The 22529-nt window shown below is 40.2% G+C and overlaps 2 protein-coding genes across 8 annotated transcripts in view; one reads left to right on the top strand and one right to left on the bottom strand.

Annotated features, from left to right (window-relative positions):
* The window catches only part of TMEM87A (transmembrane protein 87A), a 67519-nt gene extending 46485 nt beyond the window's left edge, over nt 1–21034 (bottom strand). For 3 of the 5 annotated variants that reach the window (XM_033190432.1, XM_033190433.1, XM_033190436.1), the window contains exons 1-6: nt 20705–21003; nt 19544–19604; nt 15723–15808; nt 11642–11755; nt 8426–8479; nt 8189–8233 (exon numbers count right to left, since the gene is read on the bottom strand). In XM_033190432.1, coding sequence (XP_033046323.1) covers nt 8189–8233; nt 8426–8479; nt 11642–11755; nt 15723–15808; nt 19544–19604; nt 20705–20848 — 504 coding nt within the window. In that variant the 5' untranslated portion in view covers nt 20849–21003. Of the gene's footprint in view, nt 1–8188; nt 8234–8425; nt 8480–11641; nt 11756–15722; nt 15809–19543; nt 19605–20704 lie in introns of all 5 variants that reach the window. The other 2 variants (XM_033190435.1, XM_033190434.1) reach the window with 2 other exon arrangements.
* The window catches only part of GANC (glucosidase alpha, neutral C), a 104778-nt gene continuing 103023 nt past the window's right edge, over nt 20775–22529 (top strand). The window contains exons 1-2 of one of the 3 annotated variants that reach the window (XM_033190421.1): nt 20775–20894; nt 21850–21962. In XM_033190421.1, the coding sequence (XP_033046312.1) occupies nt 21934–21962 (29 nt within the window). In that variant the 5' untranslated portion in view covers nt 20775–20894; nt 21850–21933. Of the gene's footprint in view, nt 20895–21619; nt 21963–22529 lie in introns of those variants that run through there. The other 2 variants (XM_033190422.1, XM_033190423.1) reach the window with 2 other exon arrangements.

The following is a 22529-nucleotide window of genomic DNA, read 5'->3' as shown; positions in this document are numbered from 1 at the left end:
TATCCCCACTGTTATCCCCTTCCCTATGTACACAATACTTCTGCCTTCAAATGCTTTTGGCAAACACAACCCAGGAAGCCACTCCAGCCCTGGGAACACTCTAAATTGGGGAAAACAGAGGCAAGTCCTTGCATGGGTCCTTCAGGGAGCCTCCAGACAGGTGAAAACACACAATGGCAAGTCTTTTAAGAAAAAGGTCTGTATTAGTTCCCCTGGCACTAGCGACCTGCACCATGACTGTGGGTTGCCATCTTCCTGCCGCTGAACTGGGAAGGAGGGTATGGTAAACAAATTACAATATCACAGCCCTTTCTTAATGTAATGTAGCAGCTTCTTTCTTTGTTGAACTTTTTCCTTATTAAGTTTTGGCTCGATTTCAAAGTTCTGTGAAAGTTGCATGTGACAGTTTTCATCAGCTTACTAGTTGCTTTTGTAGAAGCATGGAGACCTGGACTTCGCTACTCGACAATTCTTGGTAATATCATTTCTATTAGCTCCATTTTATTATGTAAGAAACTGAAGCACAATAACATTTCTAAGGGAAATATTAAGTTATGAAGTTGGGATTTCAAAATCTAGGACACCTGACCCCAGAGCCTGGGCTCTCAACTACCATCTCAACTATTAATTATTTTGTTCTCCGTAACAGAACTATTTTTTTCTTTTTTTCCCTTTTTCACAGTCTACCGCTAGCTTATGAACAGAATTATTTTTAAAGCACTGTCTTCATGGTATGATCTCAAAATTGTAAGTGCCCTTCAACAGAACTTTTTAACCCCATGAGTAAGGTAATTAAAGCTACAAGTGACAATCCAGTTATTGATGCTGTCAGACAGACAGACTACAAGAGTAGTTTTGTTCCCAGAACATGCTATTTTTGATTAAGCACTGCATTGTCAAAATTGCAATGGTTACAAAACTAAACATACTCTTACCATACAATCTAGCAATCATGCTCCTTGATAGTTACCCAAATGAGTTGAAAACTTACGTCCACATAAAACCCTGGACACAAATGTTTACAACAGCTTTATCTATAACTGTTATAATTTGAAAGCAATCAAGATGTCCTTCAATAGATGAATGGATAAACTGTGATATATCCAAACAATGGAATATGATTCAGCACTAAAAATAAATGAACTATCAAGCCACCAGAAGACATGGAGGAACCTTAAACGCATATTACTAAGTGAAAGAAGCCAATCTAAAAAGGTCACATATTTGTACAACTCCAACTAGATGACATTCTGGAAAAGGCAAAACTATGAAGACAGTAAAAAGATCACTGATTGCCAGGAGTTCAAGGAGAAAGGAGAGACAAACAGGCAGAGCACAGAGGATGTTTAGGCACTGAAACTATTCTGTATGATACTACAAAAGTGAAGATTTCTTTACACATTTATCAAAATTCATACAATGTACAATGCAGAGTGAACCTTAATGTAAACTACAGACTTTGGTTGATAATGACATGTCAGCATGGTTCATCAATTATAACCGTGTGCCACAGTGGCGCATACGTTGATGATGGGGGAGGCTAAGTGTACAGGTACAAACAGGGCATGGGGGACCTCTCTTTTTTTTTTTGAGACAGAGTGTTGCTTTATTGCTTAGACTGGAGTACAATGACATGATCATGGCTCACTGCAGCCTTGATCTCCTGGGCTCAAGTGATCCTCCCACTTCAGCCTCCCTTGTAGCTGTGACTATAGGCATGCACAACCACGCTGGGTAATCTGGGTTTTGTTTGTTTGTTTTTAAGACGGAGTTTTGCTCTTGTCGCCCAGGCTGGAGTGCAAAGGTGCGATCTTGGCTCACTGCAAACTCCGCCTCCCAGGTTCAAGCCATTCTCCTGCCTCAGCCTCCCAAGTAGCTGGGATTACAGGCATATGCTACCATGCCCAGCTAATTTTACATTTTTAGTAGAGACGGGTTTCTCCATGTTGGTCAGGTTGGTCTCAAACTCCCGACCTCAGGTGATCTGTCTGCCTGGGCCTCCCAAAGTGCTGGGATTACAGACATGAGCCACTGTACCCAGCCAACTTTTGCTTTTTGTAGAGATAGGGTCTCAATGTTTTCCAGGCTGCTCTTGAACTCCTGGGTTCAAGTGATCCTCCCACCTTGGCCTCCCAAAGGGTGTAAGCCACTGCACTGGCCTCTCTGCACCTTTTATTCAATTTTGTTGTGAACCTAAAACTGCTCTAAACAATAAACTCTATTAATTTTTTTTTTTTTTTTTTTGAGACGGAGTCTTGCTCTGCCGCCCAGGCTGGAGTGCAGTGGCCGGCTCTCAGCTCACTGCAAGCTCCGCCTCCCGGGTTCAAGCCATTCTCCTGTCTCAGCCTCCCGAGTAGCTGGGACTACAGGCGCCTGCCTCGTCGCCCGGCTAGTTTTTTGTATTTTTTAGTAGAGACGGGGTTTCACCATATTAGCCAGGATGGTCTTGATCTCCTGACCTCCTGATCTGCCCGTCTCGGCCTCCCAAAGTGCTGGGATTACAGGCTTGAGCCACCGCGCCCGGCCTCTATTAATTTTTTAAAAATTGTAATGTTAAATGTATCACATTATTGCTTAAATCCAAAAAAACTGAGTTAATCAAAATATTCAAGTGTTCTCTTTTATCATTCTTTCCTTAGAGGAAGGGACATGCAGAGGACCTTTCTTCCATAAACACATAGGGTTTTTTTTCTTTAGATGGAGTCTTGCTCTATTGCCTAGGCTGGAGTGCAGTGGAATGATCTCAGCTCAATGTAATCTCCGCCTCCTGGGTTCAGGCATTCTCCCACCTCAGCCTCCCAAGTAGCTGGGATTACAGGCGTGCGCCACCACACCTAGTTAATTTTCCTTTTTTTTTTTTTTTTTTCTTGTATTTTTTAGTAGAGACGAGGTTTCACCACATTGGCCAGGCTGACCTTGAACTCCTGACATCAGGTCATCCACCCACCTTGGCCTCCCAAAGTGCTGGGATCACAGGTGTGAGCCACTACACCCGGCCCATAAACATATATATTTAATCAGAGCTTTAATGAAATAGGATGGAAGTACTGAATTTGTGAGTATCCTTTTTGTTTTTTTGAGACAGAGTCTCATTTTGTCACTCAGGCTGGAGTGCAGTGGTGTAATCGTGGCTCACTACAACCTGTGCCTTTTGGGCTCAAGTGATTCTCAGGCCTCAAGCACTCAAGTAGCTGGGATTACAGATGTACCCCACCACACCAAGCTAATTTTTGCACTTTTAGTAGAGACAGGGTTTTGCCATGTTGACCAGACTGGTCTCAAAAATCCTGGCTTCAAGTGATCCACCCACTTTGGGCCTCAAAAATGCTGAGATTACCACTGAACCCAGCCTGTGAATATCCTTTAAATAGGATTATAAGGTATTTGCCTTGGACTAAATTTTCAGGAAGAAAGATCAAAAGATAGTTAATTCTTTCATTTCTTTTGACTATATTTTGACTAAGTATTCCTAAATATTACTTGTGGTATTCAACAGGGTCACCTTTCAGCCAGTTTTAATCACTGTAACAAGACTCAAGCCTTGAATAGAACTCAAAGTATGCTGTGCACAGAAGACAACTGAAGAAAGCACAAGAGCCAATACCCATATAAATGAATGTTCACCTTCAACAATAATTCTGTTGTTGTTGTTTTTGTTTTTGAGACGAGGTATGGCTCTATCGCCTAGAGTGAAGTGGTGTGATCTTGGCTCACTGCAATCTCTGCCTCCCAGGCTCAAGCCATCCTCCCACATCAGTCACCCAAGTAGCTGGGACTACAGGCGCACGTGCCACCTTCTGGCTAATTTTGCCATCATTTTTTGCAGAGACAAGGTTTCACCATATTGCCCAGGCTGGTCTCAAACTTGTGAGCTCAAGCGATCCACCTGCTGTGGCCTCCCAATGTGCTGGGGTTATAGGCGTGAGCCACAGCACCTGGCTTAACAATAATTTTTTGAATATAATTTACAACAGCAAATTATTGCTTAACTAGACAAACTGCATAAAATCTATTTTAAATGACAGCCACTGTTTTTGTGAGGAAAGATGGAAACTCACTGCTATGGTTTAGATAGCTGTCCTCCCAAATTTCATATTGAGATGTGATCCCCAATGTTGGAGGTGAAATCTAGAGAGAGGTGTTTGGGTCACGGGGTCAATCCCTAATGAGTGGCTTGGTGCCACTGTCCTTTCAGTAATGACTTCTCCCTCTATTGGTTCCTTGATTATTAAAAAAGAGTCCGCTATGTCCTCTCCTCCTCCCTCTTTCCTTCTTCCTCCCTTGCCATGTGATCTGCACACACAGACTCCCCTTCACCTCCCACCATGAGTGGAAGCAGCCTGAAGCCCTCACCAGAAATAGATGCCGGCCCCATGCTTCTTTGAAAGCCCACAGAACAGTGAGCCAAATAAACCTCTTTTCTTTATAAATTACCCAGCTCCAGGTGTCCTTCCATAGCAACATAAACAAACTAAGACACTCACTCTCACTTTCTTGGGGCCATAAATTGCTACGAAAAAGAACTTTTAAACTGTGCATACATGTGGATCTAGCAATTCTACCTCCAGGAATTTAACCTAAAGATTATAAATGTACACAGAGATACAGCTAGACATTAGGAACATGACCTTATCCATAATAGGGAAAATTTGGGAACGACCCAAATATTCATCAATTGGGAGTTAATTGTTAAAATCATAATAAAACAGAACACTAAGCAGCCATGAAAAGGTGAAGCAGTATTCAAGGTACCAATTTGGTAGTAAAAATAAAAAATTATACAACGGTATATGATATGATCTTATTTTGATTAATATGCATGTGTTCTGTGTAATCACACCAAACTGTTAACACTATGAGAACACAAAATTACAAAGGATTTTTACTTTTAAGTTATAGAATTAAAAACTTATTCCAATATACAATTCTTCTGAGATCAGAAAATAGACTTAAAAGCAAATGTAGTTAAAATATTAATCACAACACTGCATAAAATTCCAAGATAATGAAACTCATAAATGTTCAATAGAGAATTGAACAAACTGCAATGTACTCATACAATAAGACACTATACAAGCATTTAAGTAACGATGTAATACAATATTTACCAAACTGAAAAGATGTCCATGTTATATTGCTAAACTACAAAAAAAGTCATATAATACATACTGTAAGATCCCCTTTTTAAAATAAATATCAACATGCCCATATACAAAAGACTAGGAAAATAAATACATCACTGCATGGTATTATAGATTACTATTTTCTTCTTTTCATTTATGTATGTCGTCTCCATTTTCACAGTGAATATATGCCTATTAGTAAGAGAAAATCCAATGAATATCTTTTTTCCTTTTTTGTTTTTGAGATGGAATCTCACTGGTCACCCAGACTGGAGTGCAGTAGCGTGATCTCAGCTCACTGCAACCTCCACCTCCCAAGTTCAAGTGATTCTCCTGCCTCAGCCTCCCGAATTGCTTGGATTACAGGTGCCTGCCACCATGACCAACTAATTTTTGTATTTTTAGTAAAGACAAAGTTTCACCACGTTGGCCAGGTTGGTCTCAAACTCCCAACCTCAAGTGATCTGCCCACCTTGGCCTCCCAAAGTGCTGGCATTGTAGGCGTGAGCCACTGCACCAAGTCCTAATGGCTATCTTTTGTTTAAAAAAATTAACAAAGATTGTCATGCCTAACCTACTTTCAGTTAAAATTCTGTATAAATAAAACTGGGGTTTGGGTAGTGAGAATACTTTCAGAATGGCAGAATAAGAAACTCTGAAAATCTACTCATCTATAAAAGCAACAAAAACACTAACACAAACTATCAAAATCAACTTTTGGAACTTTGGAAATTAAAGTCTTTCAACAATACAAAAAATGTTTCTTCGAGAAAGGTAACTGAATCTAGGAAAGAAAAGCAAGCTTGAGATGTCTGTGTTCACCTTAATCCCATCCCTCTCTCCCAAGTTCCTTAAAACCAAAATCCCTGAAACTGTTAATAGCTGAGAAAAACAACAGCTTAGCAGCCACTGGGCAAAGGGGGCGGGGGAAGGGAACACAGAGTTTCACTGTTGCCTAGGCTGGAGTGCAGTGGTGTGATCTCAGCTTACTGTAGCCTCCACTTTCTGGGTTCAAGTGATTCTCCTGCTTCAGCCTCCCAAGTAGCTGGGATTACAGGTGTGTACCACCATGCCTGTCTAATTTTTGTATTTTTGGCAGAGACGAGTTTCACCATGTTGGTCAGGCTGGTGTCAAACTCCTGGCCTCAAGTGATCTGCCCACCTAGGCCTCCCAAAGGAAAAAACAAATTTGGAGGTCCCTAAAAGACTGATCACCTGAGCTGTCTGGCAAATTGCTGAAAAGCTCCATTCTCAGGGCTTGTCTTTATCTGACCTGACTCAGGGATCACCCAGTGTCAACAGCCCTGTACTCAAAGCATTTGCCAAACACACTGAATAGCAATCCTTCAAGATCACAGCTGCCTGAGGTGACATTACCAACCGGGGCGACTAAAAGGCTGATCGGAAACTTAAAAGAAAAAACTGGAGAGTGGGATGTCCACAGGGACTTTGGAAAGCTCCAAAATATTCCTGGAAATCTAGAAGGCCATATGCCCAGGGCTGTGCACAGGTCCAGGAGAGACCTGAGAAGGCCCTAATCACTCGCTGGCTGATCTTAAGGTTCTGTGCAAGCAGGAAGTAAAAGTTAAGACAAAGTGTAAACTGCGAAAGAGGCCAGACACAAGGCCATGTATTATACGATTTCAGTTATATAAAATGTCCAGAAAAGGCAAATACAGAGACAGAAAACAGATTACTGATTGTCAGAGGCTGAGGGCAGGAAAAATGGGGAGTGACTGATAATGAGTATGGGGCTACTTTTGGGGACGATGAACAATTCTGGAACTAGACTTTGAGTGGTGCTTGCACAACTTAAGAATACTAAAAACCACTAAATTATGTGCTTTAATATAATAACTTTAACAATAACTTTTAGGCTGGGCGCAGTGGCTCACACCTATAATCCTAGCACTTTGGGAGGCTGAAGTGAGATGATTACTTGAGCCTAGGAGTTCCATACCAGCCTGGGCAACATGGTGAGATCCAATCTCTACCAAAAATTTTTAAAAATTAGCCAGGCATGGCGGTATGTGCCTCTGATCTCAGTTACTTGGGAGTCTGAGGCAGGAGGATCACTTCAGCCCAGGAGGTCAAGGCTGCAGGGAGCCATGTTCACACTACTGTTCTTCAACATAGGCAAGAGTGAGACCTTGTCTCAAAAAACAAAACAAAACATAACTTCTGTCATATGTATATTATACTTTCATAAGTTGTTACAAAATTAAAAACTTTAAACAGCCTTGTAAAAACCATAATCCAACATTGATAGATGTCATCCTTCCTCTAAATTTTTAACTGGTGATGTTTTGAGGAATTAGTGATTATGAATTTGAAAATAGTATCCATACAATGCATACTTATGAAAACTTAAGACATATTTACAGTTTTAGACCTTATTTCAATTTTCCAAACTCTCTTTCAATTATATTTTATCACAGATAATTTTAGATCAAGTTTAAGAGTTCTTATTTTTAACAAGTTTCTTCCTGTTTACAGATATGTATTGAGGGATAATTATAAAAGCAATACAGATGTACAGTAGAAAATATAGAAATACAGAAAACACAAAAAAGAAACTAAAAATCACTCATAGTTATCATCCAGAGATCCAACCATTTTTAAGATTTTGGTTGGCCGGGCGCGGTGGCTCAAGCCTGTAATCCCAGTACTTTGGGAGGCCGAGACGGGTGGACCACGAGGTCAGGAGATCGAGACCATCCTGGTCTACACGGTGAATCCCTGTCTCTACTAAAAAATACAAAAAACTAGCCAGGCGAGATGGCGGGCGCCTGTAGTCCCAGCTACTTGGGAGGCTGAGGCAGGAGAATGGCGTAAACCCGGGAGGCGGAGCTTGCAGTGAGCCGAGATCGTGCCACTGCATTCCAGCCTGGGCAACAGAGCGAGATTCCATCTCAAAAAAAAAAAAAAAAAGATTTTGGTCTATAGCTTCCAGACTTAACTTTCTTTTCAAATGTTAGCATAATATGGGAGAACAATTCAAAAATACAGGACTATAAGAAAACAAAAATATGTGTTCAATGCCCCAAATCCCCAAATATACTTACAGTTTTGTCTCCAATAAAGGTAAGGTTTGTTCCATTCTCCTTAGCCTTTAAATATTAAAAAATAATAATAATTAATTCAGAACTTCTTGTTTTTAGCTGCCCAAGTTCCTGTAGCCTCTGCCTGAGCCTGCTCCCCAGATGCAGCACTCCCTCCCTGGAGATGTAGCGAGCATGGGTGTCTCCTGCACCACCAAAGTTTTTACTGCACTCTCAGAAATATATAAGGAAAACAATTACCTCCTGTTTTTCTCCTAAAAGAGGCAGTCGATGCATAAAATCTCCAGAAAAGCTCTATAAAAGAAACACAAAACTAAAAAAATTAAAGGTGTGTAAATACTAGAAGAAAAGTGTAACTCAAAATACAAAGAAATGGTTAAAACACCACATCCTAATTAGTAAATATAATAACACAGCATCAGTAGACGAAACATTTCCAATTAACCACAAACAAGTGAATAAAACCCTGCTGGGAACTAGAAAATAGTATCAAACCAAAATGGCCTTTCAATTTTTCTATGAGAATAATAAACATTTAAGAATGACAAAGTCTTAGATATAGGATGTATACTTAAGATGGAAGAATCTTAGATCATTTCCCCTCATTTTACAGGTGAGTAAAATGTGGCTCAAAACTACAAAACTTTAGACAAAGAAATAGGATTTAAACCTAATTTTTTTTTTTTTTTTTTTTTTTTTTTTGAGACAGAGTCTGGCTCTGTCGCCCAGGCTGGAGTGCGGTGGCCGGATCTCATCTCACCGCAAGCTCTGCCTCCCAGGTTTACGCCATTCTCCTGCCTCCACCTCCCAAGTAGCTGGGACTACAGGCGCCCGCCTCGTCGCCCCGTTGCCCGTCTAGTTTTTTGTATTCTTTAGTAGAGACAGGGTTTCACCGTATTAGCCAGGGTGGTCTCGATCTCCTGACCTTGTGATCCGCCCGTCTCGGCCTCCCAAAGTGCTAGGATTACAGGCTTGAGCCACCGCGCCCGGCCTTTTTTTTTTTTTTTTTTTTAGGCGAGTCTTGCTCTGTCGCTCAGGCTGGAGTGCAGTAGTACGATCTTGGCTCACTGCAAGCTCCACCTCCCAGGTTCAGGCCATTCTCCTGCCTCAGCCTCCCGAGTAGCTGGGACTACAGGTGCTTGCTACCACGCCCAGCTAATTTTTTTTGTATTTTTAGTAGAGCCGGGGTTTCACCATGTTAGCCAGGATGGTCTCAATCTCTTGACCTCGTGATCCACCTGTCTCAGCCTCCCAAAGTGCTGGGATTACAGGCGTGACCCACTGTGCCCGGCCTAAACTTAGTATTCTTGACACTTAGGTCTGCTGTCCCTTGCACCGTACTACATTTCATGCCTGTAAAAAACTACACTAATTATCTTTCTTACCAATTATCGGTAGATGAGGCATTCTCCTTCCTGAGTAATGAGATTGTGTAATTCAACCTGTTACATTAGACTGGAGGAGGAGAGGAAACCTTACCAATAAGCCAATACCCCGGAAAGATTATAGCACATCTAAAAGTAGTCAGCCTCAGGCAACCAGAGGCAACAGGTAGCTTTCCATAATCGAATCCAGGAAAGACCAACCAACCCTCCTAGTCTAAGGGATAAATTTGGAAAACCAACAGAAAACATACAAACTACACAACATCACACTGTTTCTAGTTTTCTTTACCATTCTTTCACCATCTTAAAGCTATTTTCTTTTCCCTTCAAGATCATAAAATCTAAGTTATAATAAAAGCTGAACTGTTCCTTCAATTACCAATTACTTCATCTGCTCATCAACTATCAATTTTTTTTTTTTTTGAGACCAAGTTTCACTCTCATTGCCCAGGCTGGAGTGCAGTGGCACGATCTCAGCCTTCTGGGTTCAAGTGATTCTCCCACCTCAGCCTCTCAAGTAGCTGGGATTACATGCCCGGATAATTTTTTTTTTGTATTTTTAGTAGAGACAGGGTTTCACCATGTTGGCCAGGTTGGTCTTGAACTCCTGACCTCAGGTGATCCGCCCACCTCAGCCTCTCAAAAGTGCTGGGATTACAGGCCTGAGCCATCGTGTCCAGACTCAATTACAATTCAATGATTAAATTTGTCTTCTTAATAATAAACTTTACTTCCAGTAATTTGACAGTTCAAGGCAAGTTGCTAAATATTCCAAAATGATTTTTAAATATAGTAAGGACAAGTATAGATGATAATTACTATAACTGTTTTTAACACATATAAAACTTTTCTATCAAAAAATTGGTATTAGATTACTATTTCTAAGACAAAATTTCCTATCAGAATCCCCACTTACATTACATATATGTAAGCGTGAAAAATATGATTATTCACATCTCTCTCTTTCTACAAAATTAAGGTGTGAAATTGAACTCTAAGACAATGATGATACCCTTCTGATTTCAGATCTATAGCAGTAAAATTTTAAAAACCTGATTTTTCTAGGAACATATTAAAGAGATGAGGAGACCAGAGAATTAAAAATATGAGGTTTCAAATGTCTATCAACAGATGAATGGAAAAACAAAATGTGGTACATATATACCATAAATCATCATTTAGCCTTAAAAAGGAATGAAATTCTGATAATGCTACAACATGGATGAATCTTAAAAACATTATGCTAAGTGAAAGAAGTCAGACAAAAAAACCACAAAAGTTGTATGATTCTATTTATATGAGGTATCTAGAATAGTCAAATTCATGGAAAGTAGAAGAGTGGTTACCGTGGACTTGGGGCTGGAGGGTGGGGAATTTTTGCTTAATAGGTATGCTGTTTTAGTTTGGGATGATAAAAGTACTAGACATGGGGCTCAGCCCGGTGGCTCACAACTGTAATCCCAGCATTTCTGGAGGCTAAGGTGGGTAGATCACTTGAGGTCAAGAGTTCAAGACCAGCCTGGCTAACATGGTGAAATCCTGTCTCTACTGAAAATACAAAAGAATTAGCCAGGTGTAATGGTGTGAACCTATAGCCCTAGCCACTTGGGAGGCTGAGGCAAAAGAATTGCTTGGACCCTGGACGGAGGTGGAAACTGCAGTGAGCCGAGATTGCACCACTGCACTCCAGCCTGGGGGACAGAACGAGACTCTTCCTTGGAAAAAAAAAAGAAAGTACTGGAGATATGGAGATGGGTTGATGGCTGCACAGCAATGTGAATATACTTAATGCCACTGTATTACACACTTAGAAATGGTTAAAATGGTAAATTTTATGTAGTGTATATTTTACCACAAGAAAAAAAAATGGGGGTTTGCTTTTTACACACAAAGGAAAATACAATCTCTCTTTGATGAGTATGTAAGTGGCTTACTATGTACCTATCAGAACATGCTTCCACTTACTTCTACCAAAAGAAATACTTGAGGAGTGGGAAGAGAATACAGCCAAAAATACAGACATTCCATTTTTTGCCTATTCTATTTATCTCCAACCACTTGCAAAGATTACCTGTGTTTTAAAGAGTTCACTGCAGTTCTGGAACAATTTTGATGACGTTTGATATCTCCCAGACAAGCCTCTTTTTTCCTTAAGTTTTTCCAAATACATCTCTACTTCTTCTGCCTGGAAAAAGAGATAATACAGAGTAGTTAATTCACCTTTCAAAAAATAAGATATAAGAGCACAACAAATAGTTCACCTATAGTACAAATATAATTTTGAGTTTGCTATTTTAAAAATGAACAGCATCAGATAAAGGCTCCATATAAAAGTATCTAAGAATCGAACACTATTAGACTCAAGGGCATAATTCTAGTCTTTGGTTCACAAGGCACAGTTCTACTAACAATTCTGAGTAGACTGGGAAACTGCCAAAGTGTAGAGGGTTTTGTCACATTAAAATATACTTAAAAGAGTTTACTTGACCACATTAACAACATCAACAAAAAGATATTCATGCTCATAAGCTAAGATAGAGCACAAAATTTGTTGCAAGCACAAAACAAGGACAATCTTTTTTAAAAAAATGCAAATAGGGAGATGGAAACAGAATGGAAAAGGTCTGAACAATTCAACTCAGAACTCTCTATATATACTTTTTAAAAAATTTTTATTTTAGGTTCAGGTATACATATGCAACTTTGTTACATAGGTAACCTCAACTCACAGGGGATTGTTTCACAGATTATTTCATCACCCAGGTACCACGTAGTACTCAAGAGTTATTTTTTCTGATCCTCTCCCTCCACCCTGAAGTAGGCCCAGTATCTGTCGTTCCCCTCTTTGTGACCATGTGTTCTCATCATTCAGCTCCATCTTATAAGTGAAAACGTGATATTTCGCTTTCTGTTCCCGTGTTAGGTTGCTAAGGATAATGGCCTCCAGCTCCTTCTGTGTTCTCACAAAGGAAATGATCTCTCATTCGTGTTTATGGCTGCATATGTACTGCATTCTTTTTTATGGCTGCATACGTACCACATTTTATTTATCCAGTTTACCACTGATGAGCATTTAGGTTGATTCCATGTCTTTGCTATTGTGAACAGTGCTGCAGTGAACACACGTGTGCATGTGTCTTTACGAAAGAATGATTTATATTACTTTGGATATATACCCAGTAATGGGATTGCTGGGTCAAATAGTAATTCTGTTTTTATCTCTTTGAGGAACTGCCACACTGCTTTCCACAGGGGCTGAACTAATTTACACTCCCACTAACAATGTATAAGCATTCCCTTCCTCCACAACCTTGCCAGCATATATTATCCTTCGACTTTTTAATAATAGCCATTCTCATGTGAGATGGTATCTCATTGTGATTTTGATTTGCATTTCTCTAATAACCAGTAATACAGAGCCTTTTTTTTCATATGCTTGTTAGCTGTATGTATGTCTTCTTTTGAAAAGTGTCTGTTCATATCCTTTACCCGCTTTTCTATGGGGTTGTTTTTTGCATATAAATTTAACTTCCTTATAGAGGCTGGATATTAAATCTTTGTTGGATGCATAGTTTGCAAATATTTTTTCCCATTCTGTAGGTTGTCTGTTTACTTTGTTGATAGTTTCTTTTGCTGTGCAGAGGCTCTTAATTAAATCCCATTTGTCAATTTTTGCTTTTGTTGCGATTGCTTTTGGCATCATCATGAAATCTTTGCCACTTCCCATGTCCAGAATGGTATTGCCTAGGTTGTCTTCCAGGGTTTTTATAGTTTCGGGTTTTACATTTAAGTTTTCAATCTATCTTGAGTTGATTTTTGAATATGGTGTGAGCAAGGGGTCCAGTTTCAATCTTCTGCATATGGCCAGCACAGTAATGCAACACTATTTACTAAATACGGAGTCCTTTCCCCATTGCTTGTTTTTGTCAGCTTTGTTAAATGTCAGATGGTTGTAGGCGTGCGGCCTTATTTCTGGGCTCTCTTTTCTGTTCCACTGGTCTTTGTGTCTGTTTTGGTAACTGTAGCCCTGTAGCATAGTTTGAAGTCAGGTAATGTGATGCTTCCAGCTTTGTTCTTTGAGCAATACATTTTCAGTGCTCAAGTATTCTGGATTATGGCAATTCTCAAAAGTGTGGTCGCTGAACCCTTTCACAAAGTCTAGGTGGTCAAAACTATTTTCATGGCCAGGCATGGTGGTTCACGCCTATAATCCCAGCACTTTGGGAGGCTGAGGCAGGTGGTTCACCTGAGGTCAGGAGTCAAGACCAGCCTGGCCAACATGGCAAAACCCCATCTTTACTAAAAATACAAAAATTAGCCGGGTGTGGTGGCAGACACCTGTAATCCCAGCCACTCGGGAGGCTGAGGCCAGAGAATCACTTGAACCTGGGAGGCAGAGATTGTGGTGAGCTGAGATCACGCCACTGCACTCCAGCCCGGGGGGACAGAGTGAGACTTCGTCTCAAAAAAAAAAAATAGTATGCTATTTGACTCGCAATGATATTACGAAAGCAATAGTGGGTAAAACTGCTGCCCCTCATCAGGAACTAAGGCAGTGGCACTTAATTGTACTAGCAATCATATTCTTCACAGTCACAAACGGGCAGTTGTTAAAAGTGCCAGTTTTATGTAAGAATATCCTTGATAAAACAGTAAAAATTATTAATGTTATTAAATCTGGACATTTTGAGTACCTGACTTTTTAAATAATCTAGGTGACAAAATGGGAATTATGCAAAATACAATAAATTGTTGTCCTGAGATAAAGCACTCTGCAACTGCTTTGACTTGTGAGTTAAACTAATCATTTTTTTCCATGAAACACATTTACTTGAAAGAATGACTGAAAAACTACCATTACTCAGACGTGGTTATTTGAGAGATATTTCTCTGGAGATGGGCAATGGAGGCTGTCACCTCAAGGAAGACAACTGACAGTATTCACTGCCAAAATAAAATTTGAGATTTCAAGCAAAAACTGGAATTGTGAAGAACTTGTATCTGCTACACTGAATTTAACTCCTTCCAAAACTTAAGAACCTACTGATGAGATGAAGAGGGCAGGGGATAGTTACAAACAATGTAAGTTTTAGCTAAATGTGAAATGAGTTAATATTTAGAAAACATATGCCGGGCGCAGTGGCTCACACCTGTAATCCCAGCACTTTGGGAGGCCGAGGCGAGCGGATCACGAGGTCAGGAGATCGAGACCACGGTGAAACCCCGTCTCTACTAAAAATACAAAAAATTAGCCGGGCACGGTGGCGGGCGCCTGTAGTCCCAGCTACTCGGGAGGCTGAGGCAGGAGAATGGCGTAAACCCGGGAGGCGGAGCTTGCAATGAGCCGAGATGGCACCACTGCACTCCAGCCTGGGCGACAAAGCAAGACTCCATCTCAAAAAAAAAAAAAAAAAAGAAAATGTATATAATTCAGTCAACTACTATGTTCTAAATGACCAATAAATGATGCTACAAGATCACACACAGGTAAAAGATACATTCATAGCAGTGGATTTTTTTCATCAGAGTACAAAAAAAGTTCACTAATATTTCAGATTCCACATTGCAACTAACCTTTAAAAACTTCCACTTGTTGAGTTTTGGTACAGAATCAAAAAAGAATATCCTCAGTTATCTGAAAAGGCCATTAAAACACCATTCTTTTTCCCAACTATATATCTGTATGAGGTCATTATTTTCTACATGTACTTAAATCAAATTATTGCAACAGACTGAGTGAAGAAGGGAATATAAGAATCCAGTGATCTTCTGTTATGCCAGATAGTAAACAAATTTACAAAAATACAAAACAATCCTACTCTTTTATGTAGTTTTCTTGGAAAAACAGTTATTTATATTAACATGTAATAAGTTTATTATTGCTACTTTAAAATTAATAAATATTTCTATATTTTCTCAGTTACAATTTCTAATAGCATAAAGGCTTTCTGGAATCTGCAATAATTTTTACAAATATGAGTTCTGAAACCAAAAAGTTTGAGAACTGATGGTCTGCAAATTGGGAAGCATGTGTTCTAGTTCCAGCTCTCCTCCTCCATAGCTACATGATACTCTTTCCTCTATGAAATCAAGAGACTGGAACCAGATAATCACTAACGTCCAAGAAAAGACTGTAATTTTATGTTCGTTACCTTGAAGTTGTAGATTTCATTGTAACAATCAGCACTTTTCAGATACCAGGTTATATTCAAAGACAGGTCACAAGGTTCTCCATCAACTACAAAAGAAGAAATCTTTGTTAACAAAAGATAATTCCCCAACAAAGCATTTTTCCTAAACTGTTAACCTGCATCCTATTTATTTCCTACCCTAAACTGAGATACTCAAAGACTATCCTTTCTCCAAACATAAGATATTGAAATAATATAGCAAAAAAGGCTGGATATTAAGATAAAAGTATTGTTGTTCATAAAAAAATAGCAGGCAGGCAGTTTTTAACCTCTTGAAACTGTGGATATATTTTTATGCCATAAAGTTCTAACTTCTGGATCTCTATTGGGAAAAACCTGGGAGTGATAAAGCAGTCCTAAATTAAAACCAGTCTTCTATTATTTAAGCATTTATTGAGCAGGCTAGGTGCAGTAGCTCACACCTATAACCCCAGAAGTTTGGGAGGCCAAGGCAAGCGGATCACTTGAGCCCAGGAGTTCAAGACCACCCTAGGCAACATAGTGAGAACTCATCGCTACAAAAAATGTTTAAAAAGCTAGGCGTGGTGGTACTTGCTTGTAGCCCCAGCTACTCAGGTGAGGGAGGCAGGAGGATCACTTGAGCCCAGGAAGTCCAGTCTGCAGTGAGCCATGATGGTACCACTGCACTCTAGCCTGGGCGACAGAGCAAGACCCCGTCTCGAAAAACATAAATAAATAAATATGGCACACTGTTAGGCCAAAAAGGGAAACGAGTGGAAACAAATTATTAAGACCCTTCAAAACGCTAGTTGAGACAAGGAATAACAAAATTAGGAATGCATGTCACAGGGCAATATTCGTAACTGTTAAATGGTGTTAAATGATGATATACATAATAGTGGATAATAGTTCCACTGAGAGCATAATTCATATCTTGGACCTTGAAAGATATCAAGATAGAACAGAAAGAGCAATGAACGAAAAGCAAGCATGGCTGTGGAAGGTAGAAATAGCAAAAGCAAAGATAAGAGTATCAGATTTTTTTTTTCAAAGCCTACCTTAGAAGAGGCCTCAAGAAAGCTCATGTTATCATGGAAGCTTCATAAAACTCATTAAACACAGTTTGGAACACAGTATTCTAATGAATCAAAACATTATTCTGAAGACTTGGTAGGGTAAATCTGACTATATGACTGATTAGCTGGAGGAAGTCAGTATTCGCTTTTATCTCTGATTCTAGCTGTGAAAGGAAAAATATACTAAAGACTCCCTACTTTATACATATGTGACAAAAATAAACATGACTGCATTTAGGAATCTACTTTTGGTTCATAATAAAAGATGCAACCTAATTATAAGCTTCCTTTTTTCTTTCTTTTAAACTGTTTTCTCAAAATAATTTTTAAATGACCAACACATTTTCAAAGGATTCTACTAGAATGTTCAAAAATTTAACTTGTTGGATAGAATTTATGGAAATGGTAAAAAGCAATCAGGCTATGAACTATTCAAAAGAATCCACAAAGGTAAGATTAACTAGTAAAAAGCCCCTAAGAACACATCCCCCAAACAGGAGACTTGTAAGGAAATTTGGCAGCAAAAATACTGCTGTTTATGTTAAAAGACAACATTTAGAACCTTAAATGAATGGTTCTAAGAGACAATAAAAACGGTTACAGCTATTCCATGGAAAGCTACATACCATTCCCCAAAAAGTAGAAAATCAAAGACAACTGGTAAATATGAGAAAGCACAGGAATAACAAAGAAAAAGATAATGTAAATGTTAAAGTGTCTCAGGCTGGGCATGGTGGCTCACACCTGTAATCCCAGAACTTTGGGAGGCCAAGGCAGGCAGATAACTTGAGGTCAGGAGTTCAAAACCAGCCTGGTCAATATGGTGAAACCCCATCTCTATTAAAAATATAAAAATTAGCCGGCATGGTGGCACACGCCTGTAGTCCCAAGTACTCGGGAGGCTGGGGCAGGAGAATCGCTTGAACCCGGGAAGCAGAGGTTACAGTGAGCAGATATCGCGCCATTGCACTCCATCCTGGGCGTCACAGTGAAACTCCGTCTCAAAAAACAACAACAAAAAATAAAGTGCCTCAAATCCTCCAAAAACAATGAAATATAAACACTTCAAAATATGCAGTTGGGGCCGGGCATAGAGACTTATGTCTGTAATCCCAGTTACTTGGGAGGCCGAGGTAGGAAAATCACTTGAACCTGGGAGGCAGAGGTTGCAATGAGCCAAGATTACGCCACTGCACTCCAGTCTGGGTGACAGAGTGAGACACCATCTTAAAAAAAAAAAAAAAGCAGTTGGTTTAACTTGGCAAAACACCACTAGATCAAACTACAAGTGAAAAAAAGACTGGACCTAATAAAAAAATAGAACAGCAAACAGGCTGTCAGACCATTCCAAAAGACAAGGGTTCCTAGGTTACCTAGTAAACCAATCTCACAAGGCCAGTGTCAGAGTAGATTTGATCTAAATCAAATGTAAGTCATTGGTCAGGAGACTGATTATATATACATGGACATAGCATATATTCTTCAGAGAAATTCTACCTGCTGCTTTCACTCCCACTAGAATGTAAGCTCGATGAGGGAAGAACATTTTTCTACCACTTCCCTGTAGTCTACGCAATAAGTAATAGTTACTTACTTAACAATTGAAAAGAATAAAATCATCCAACTATGACTTACAATTTTGCACTTCCGTGAATACAGTATGCATAGAAACACACATCTATCATCAGGATTTTTATCCCTCATCTAGAAATAAAGCTGCCCACGATCAATTATTCTGTAAATTAAAGCCAGTTTCAGAACTAAAAGGAACCTTTATTTAACAGACAATGGGATACTTTAGATTCAGACACAGTCATTTTTCCACTAGACAAACCAGTTTTGTTCTACATTGTTTCTATTTCTTGATCATATCTGAGCTTCCTTTCCAAGGCAGTAAAACACTCCTTTTGTAAATAAAAGATCTACTAAATATATTCCTTCACAGCCAATGACCTGACAAACCTAGGTCATGTTTTCAGTAAACATTTAACAAGCACACAAGAGTAAAACCTCTTTAATCTACACAAAACAGATTAAAACAACCATGCAGGGAATCAACCCCAACATAATCACAGTCATGCACTACGTAACATTTCAGTAAATGAAAGACTACATATACAACGGGAGTCCCATTGTAATATCGTATTTGTACTCTACTTTCCTATGTTGAGATATACAAAAACTTACCATTGTGTCACAACCACCTATAGTATTCAGCACAATGACATGTCATACACGCTTATAGCCTAGGAGCAATAGGCTGTTCCATACAGACTAGGCATGTAGTGCTATCCAGTTTTAAGTATGCCATCCAGTTTTAAGTATACTCTACGACGTTTGCACGACAAAATCACCTAAGGATGCTTTTCTCAGAACGTATCAACTGTAAATGTAATTCGACTGACATGTGACTGAATATTCAATGTGTATATATAGCACATATATCAATATATGTAATGTATATAATGTATATATTAATATATAATATATAACATATAATATATAAACATATATAATATATATAGCGTATATACGCAATGTAAACGCCAGAAAAACAGAAGAAAACAAAGTTCACACAAGTACTTTGAAGATGATTCAGTGAAAGGACCTTAGTAATCCTAAAAATATTTATACCTAGATAATACCAGACTATTAGATTTCAGAACTTTAAAAATAGGTAATTTAAAACATTACCTAGGAATTTTTAAAATTCAAATTAAAACTTCATGAAATTCAAAAACTCACACTTCAGGAAGATAGTGGTATTTCTGAAGAGGATCTTTCCAAAACTAAAATAATTTTTCCCCTGAAAAGATAAAGGAAAGATAATTAGCCTCAGGTGGCTTCAATTACCAAAGCATCATATAACTAAGGCTGCTAGAAATTCCAACTTAACTTAAAATCTTTATGGGATGTACCCCTTAATCAGTTCATTCCCTTTACTCACCAATCACTGCTCAGAATAACCAATCATTTTTTCAAATGAACTATTCTGTGTGCAGATAACCGGAGTTTTATTTTCAAATCTAAAAAGACTTAAGTATTAACCACTTTAGTAATAAGCAAAAACCTAACTGAACACCTGAAAATCTTCACCACTGAACAAAAGGTATAATGTTTGCCATATACAAAAGTCCAAATAAGATTTGGACATTACAATCAGTGAGCAGGGCAGAATGAAACAAAAAGGCCAACGTAAGTTTAATGGGGCTAATGGTTTTCAGCACTTCCTCCCTGCATCTGGTTTTTGTTACTGAATCAAGGTTTAAAATGGGTAAGGGGCAGAAAGGGTCAACCCATGTAGTTATTTATCCCAATGAAAGATTAGCCTTACCACATTAAATTTTAAGTACTATTTCTTCCATTTTAACCACTCCCATGTTAAAACATTTTTAAAATCTCTCTGCTTTCTAGTTACACAGTAAAGCTTAGAATAGCCATTTCAAAGTTGAAGCGAAGTCGAATCATTTCGTAAGCAGGATTACTCAGGGACCAAAAAGTGCAGGGGGAAAAAAAGAAAGAAAGAAATGAAGACTCTATTTACGTATCTTTCTTATCCAACCCGGGGGCACTGGACTCTGTGAAACATAACCTGAAACATAAACAACTCTCCGTTTGTACATCAAGTTTACATCTCAAGTCAGGCACTGAAAGTTCTGTTTTTCTGATGAGATGCCGCTCCACCACTCCTGTCTTGCTGAAGTGGCCCTGACATTCCCGCTAGCCTAATCAGTGCGCGGCTTTCCCCTCCAGGGAGGTGGGTCCCAGTTGGCCAGCCACACAGACCATCCCGGCAACCCCACCCCTTTTGAAGAGACTTTTGCGGAACCTTCATGGACCCCTTGGGCCGCCGTAGCCCCTCCCCTTGCTCCTCTAGGTTCAGATGCTAGTGAAGTGAATACTCACCGACGGTATCGGAATGCACCACTTGGACCGGTCGGCAGCAGCTACGGGTGCCGGTCCCGCACTGAAAAGCGACAGTGGTGACGGCTGAGCTCCCAGAAGCAGAAGAACGACAGGTAACACCTGAAGCCACGCAGCCGCCGCCATCTTCACAGCCGTGGAGTGCCTACCGAAAGCATTTCACCCTTTTCCGGTTCGTCCCGCCTTCTTCCGGCTCTCCTCTGGGGGCGGGATTATCCGGGTCCTGGAAACGTCGCGGGGCTGGTTTGCTGTGCGACGTAGCGGCCCCTCCCTCAGACAGTCGTCTTTGCGCCGTGAGACTTTGGACCTACTGCGCAAGCGTCACTCAGTTGGCGCCTAGTCAGCTGGGTTTGGGAGATCGCTACATGCCAGCCCGGCCTGAGTCTTTTCTCTGTCCCAGCCCTTAAAGGTTTTGGGACCAGACAGGCACCCCGTGCAGGATTTGGCTCTTTACTTCTCCCGCTCGCCCCAGCCCCTCATACCTTATAAGTCGGTGTCAGACATTGGGGCCAGAAAGTCTGGAAAAGCACTAAGTCTGGCTGCCCAATTGGCGTCTAGCAGTGAGTTCTCCGGTTTGGGTGGTATTTAAGCAAAGGCTGGAATTCGGCGGTGGTGGAGTATACGCGATTCCTAGACTGGGTAGTGTAACAACCTTCAAAGGCCCCTTCTAGCCCTGAAGAGTACGATGCTGCAGTAGAATCTGGCCGGAGACCTAACCTCCAGCAAAGACCCTGCCGGCACTTGCCACTCTTAACCGAAAACGGAGACAGAGAGGGTCAGTTTTCAAAATCTGTGGCGTGACCCCGCCACTGAGGTACATCTGCAGATGCTTCGTCCCAGTCGGGGAGGCCGTCTCGGCATTTCCGGGTTCACACGCTCTTGATTTTTACCCGCTAGGACTCATTGCGTACACGCCCTCACCGCTGGCCAATTTCGGTTCCTAACAAAAGCATGTTCCTCCTCAGCCACCCATAATCAAGACAAATTTGCCAAATAAATCATTGTAGAAACGCTAGTTTGGGCCTGAAAAATTCCAGGAGCAAGAGTCAAGATTTGTCACTCCATGAGGATCTGGAGGGGACTCCCTTTCCAGAAACTTGACGGTGAAGTGCTGGTTGTAATTTTAGAAAGACATCCAATCGTCTTTTTAAAAAGATCGCCCAGGGCGCTTGTCCTGAGAGCTGGGAGCTGGTCGGAGTGACAGAGAAGCCATGGAAGCAGCTGAGAAAGAGGAAATAAGGTAAAGGCCAAGTGCTTCTGTAGCGAGTGACCCCAGGGTCCCTAGAAGCAGGGAATAGTACCTGAAAGTACCTGAAAACATTTTGGCTTTGAAGATTTCATTGATTTTTTTAAATTGCACTTCTTATTTGTGTATTTGGTATTTGCTCATCTTTATCTTTTCTCTCAATTCGCAGGGAGTTAGTTGATAATTAATAGCATCTTGTAAAATACTTTCAGGATGGTTAAATAGGCCGGGTGCAGTGGCTTAAGCAGGTAATCCCACAGCACTTTGGGAGGCCAAGGCGGGAGCATCGCTTAGAGTCCAGGAGTTCGAAACCCCCTCCCCGCCCCCTCGAAGTCCCAGCTACTTGGGAGACCAGTAGGGGGATGGATTTGGAGGCTGCAGTGAGCTGTGATCTTGCCACTGCTTGGGCAACAAAGTGAGACCCTGTCTCCAAAAAAAGGGATGGTTAAATAACATTGACAGTGGAAAAGCTGCAATCAGAACTCTAACACATGAATTTCAGGCATGTTGCTTTCCAAGTTCAACTATAACCACCCCCTTCCTATGTCATCCCAGAGTTAA

This window comes from Trachypithecus francoisi, unplaced genomic scaffold (assembly GCF_009764315.1).
Source record: "Trachypithecus francoisi isolate TF-2019V2 unplaced genomic scaffold, Tfra_2.0 Lachesis_group3, whole genome shotgun sequence".
Classification (NCBI taxonomy): domain Eukaryota; kingdom Metazoa; phylum Chordata; class Mammalia; order Primates; family Cercopithecidae; genus Trachypithecus; species Trachypithecus francoisi.
Note: the sequence above shows the minus strand (reverse complement) of the source record. Positions and strands in the feature narration are given on the sequence as shown.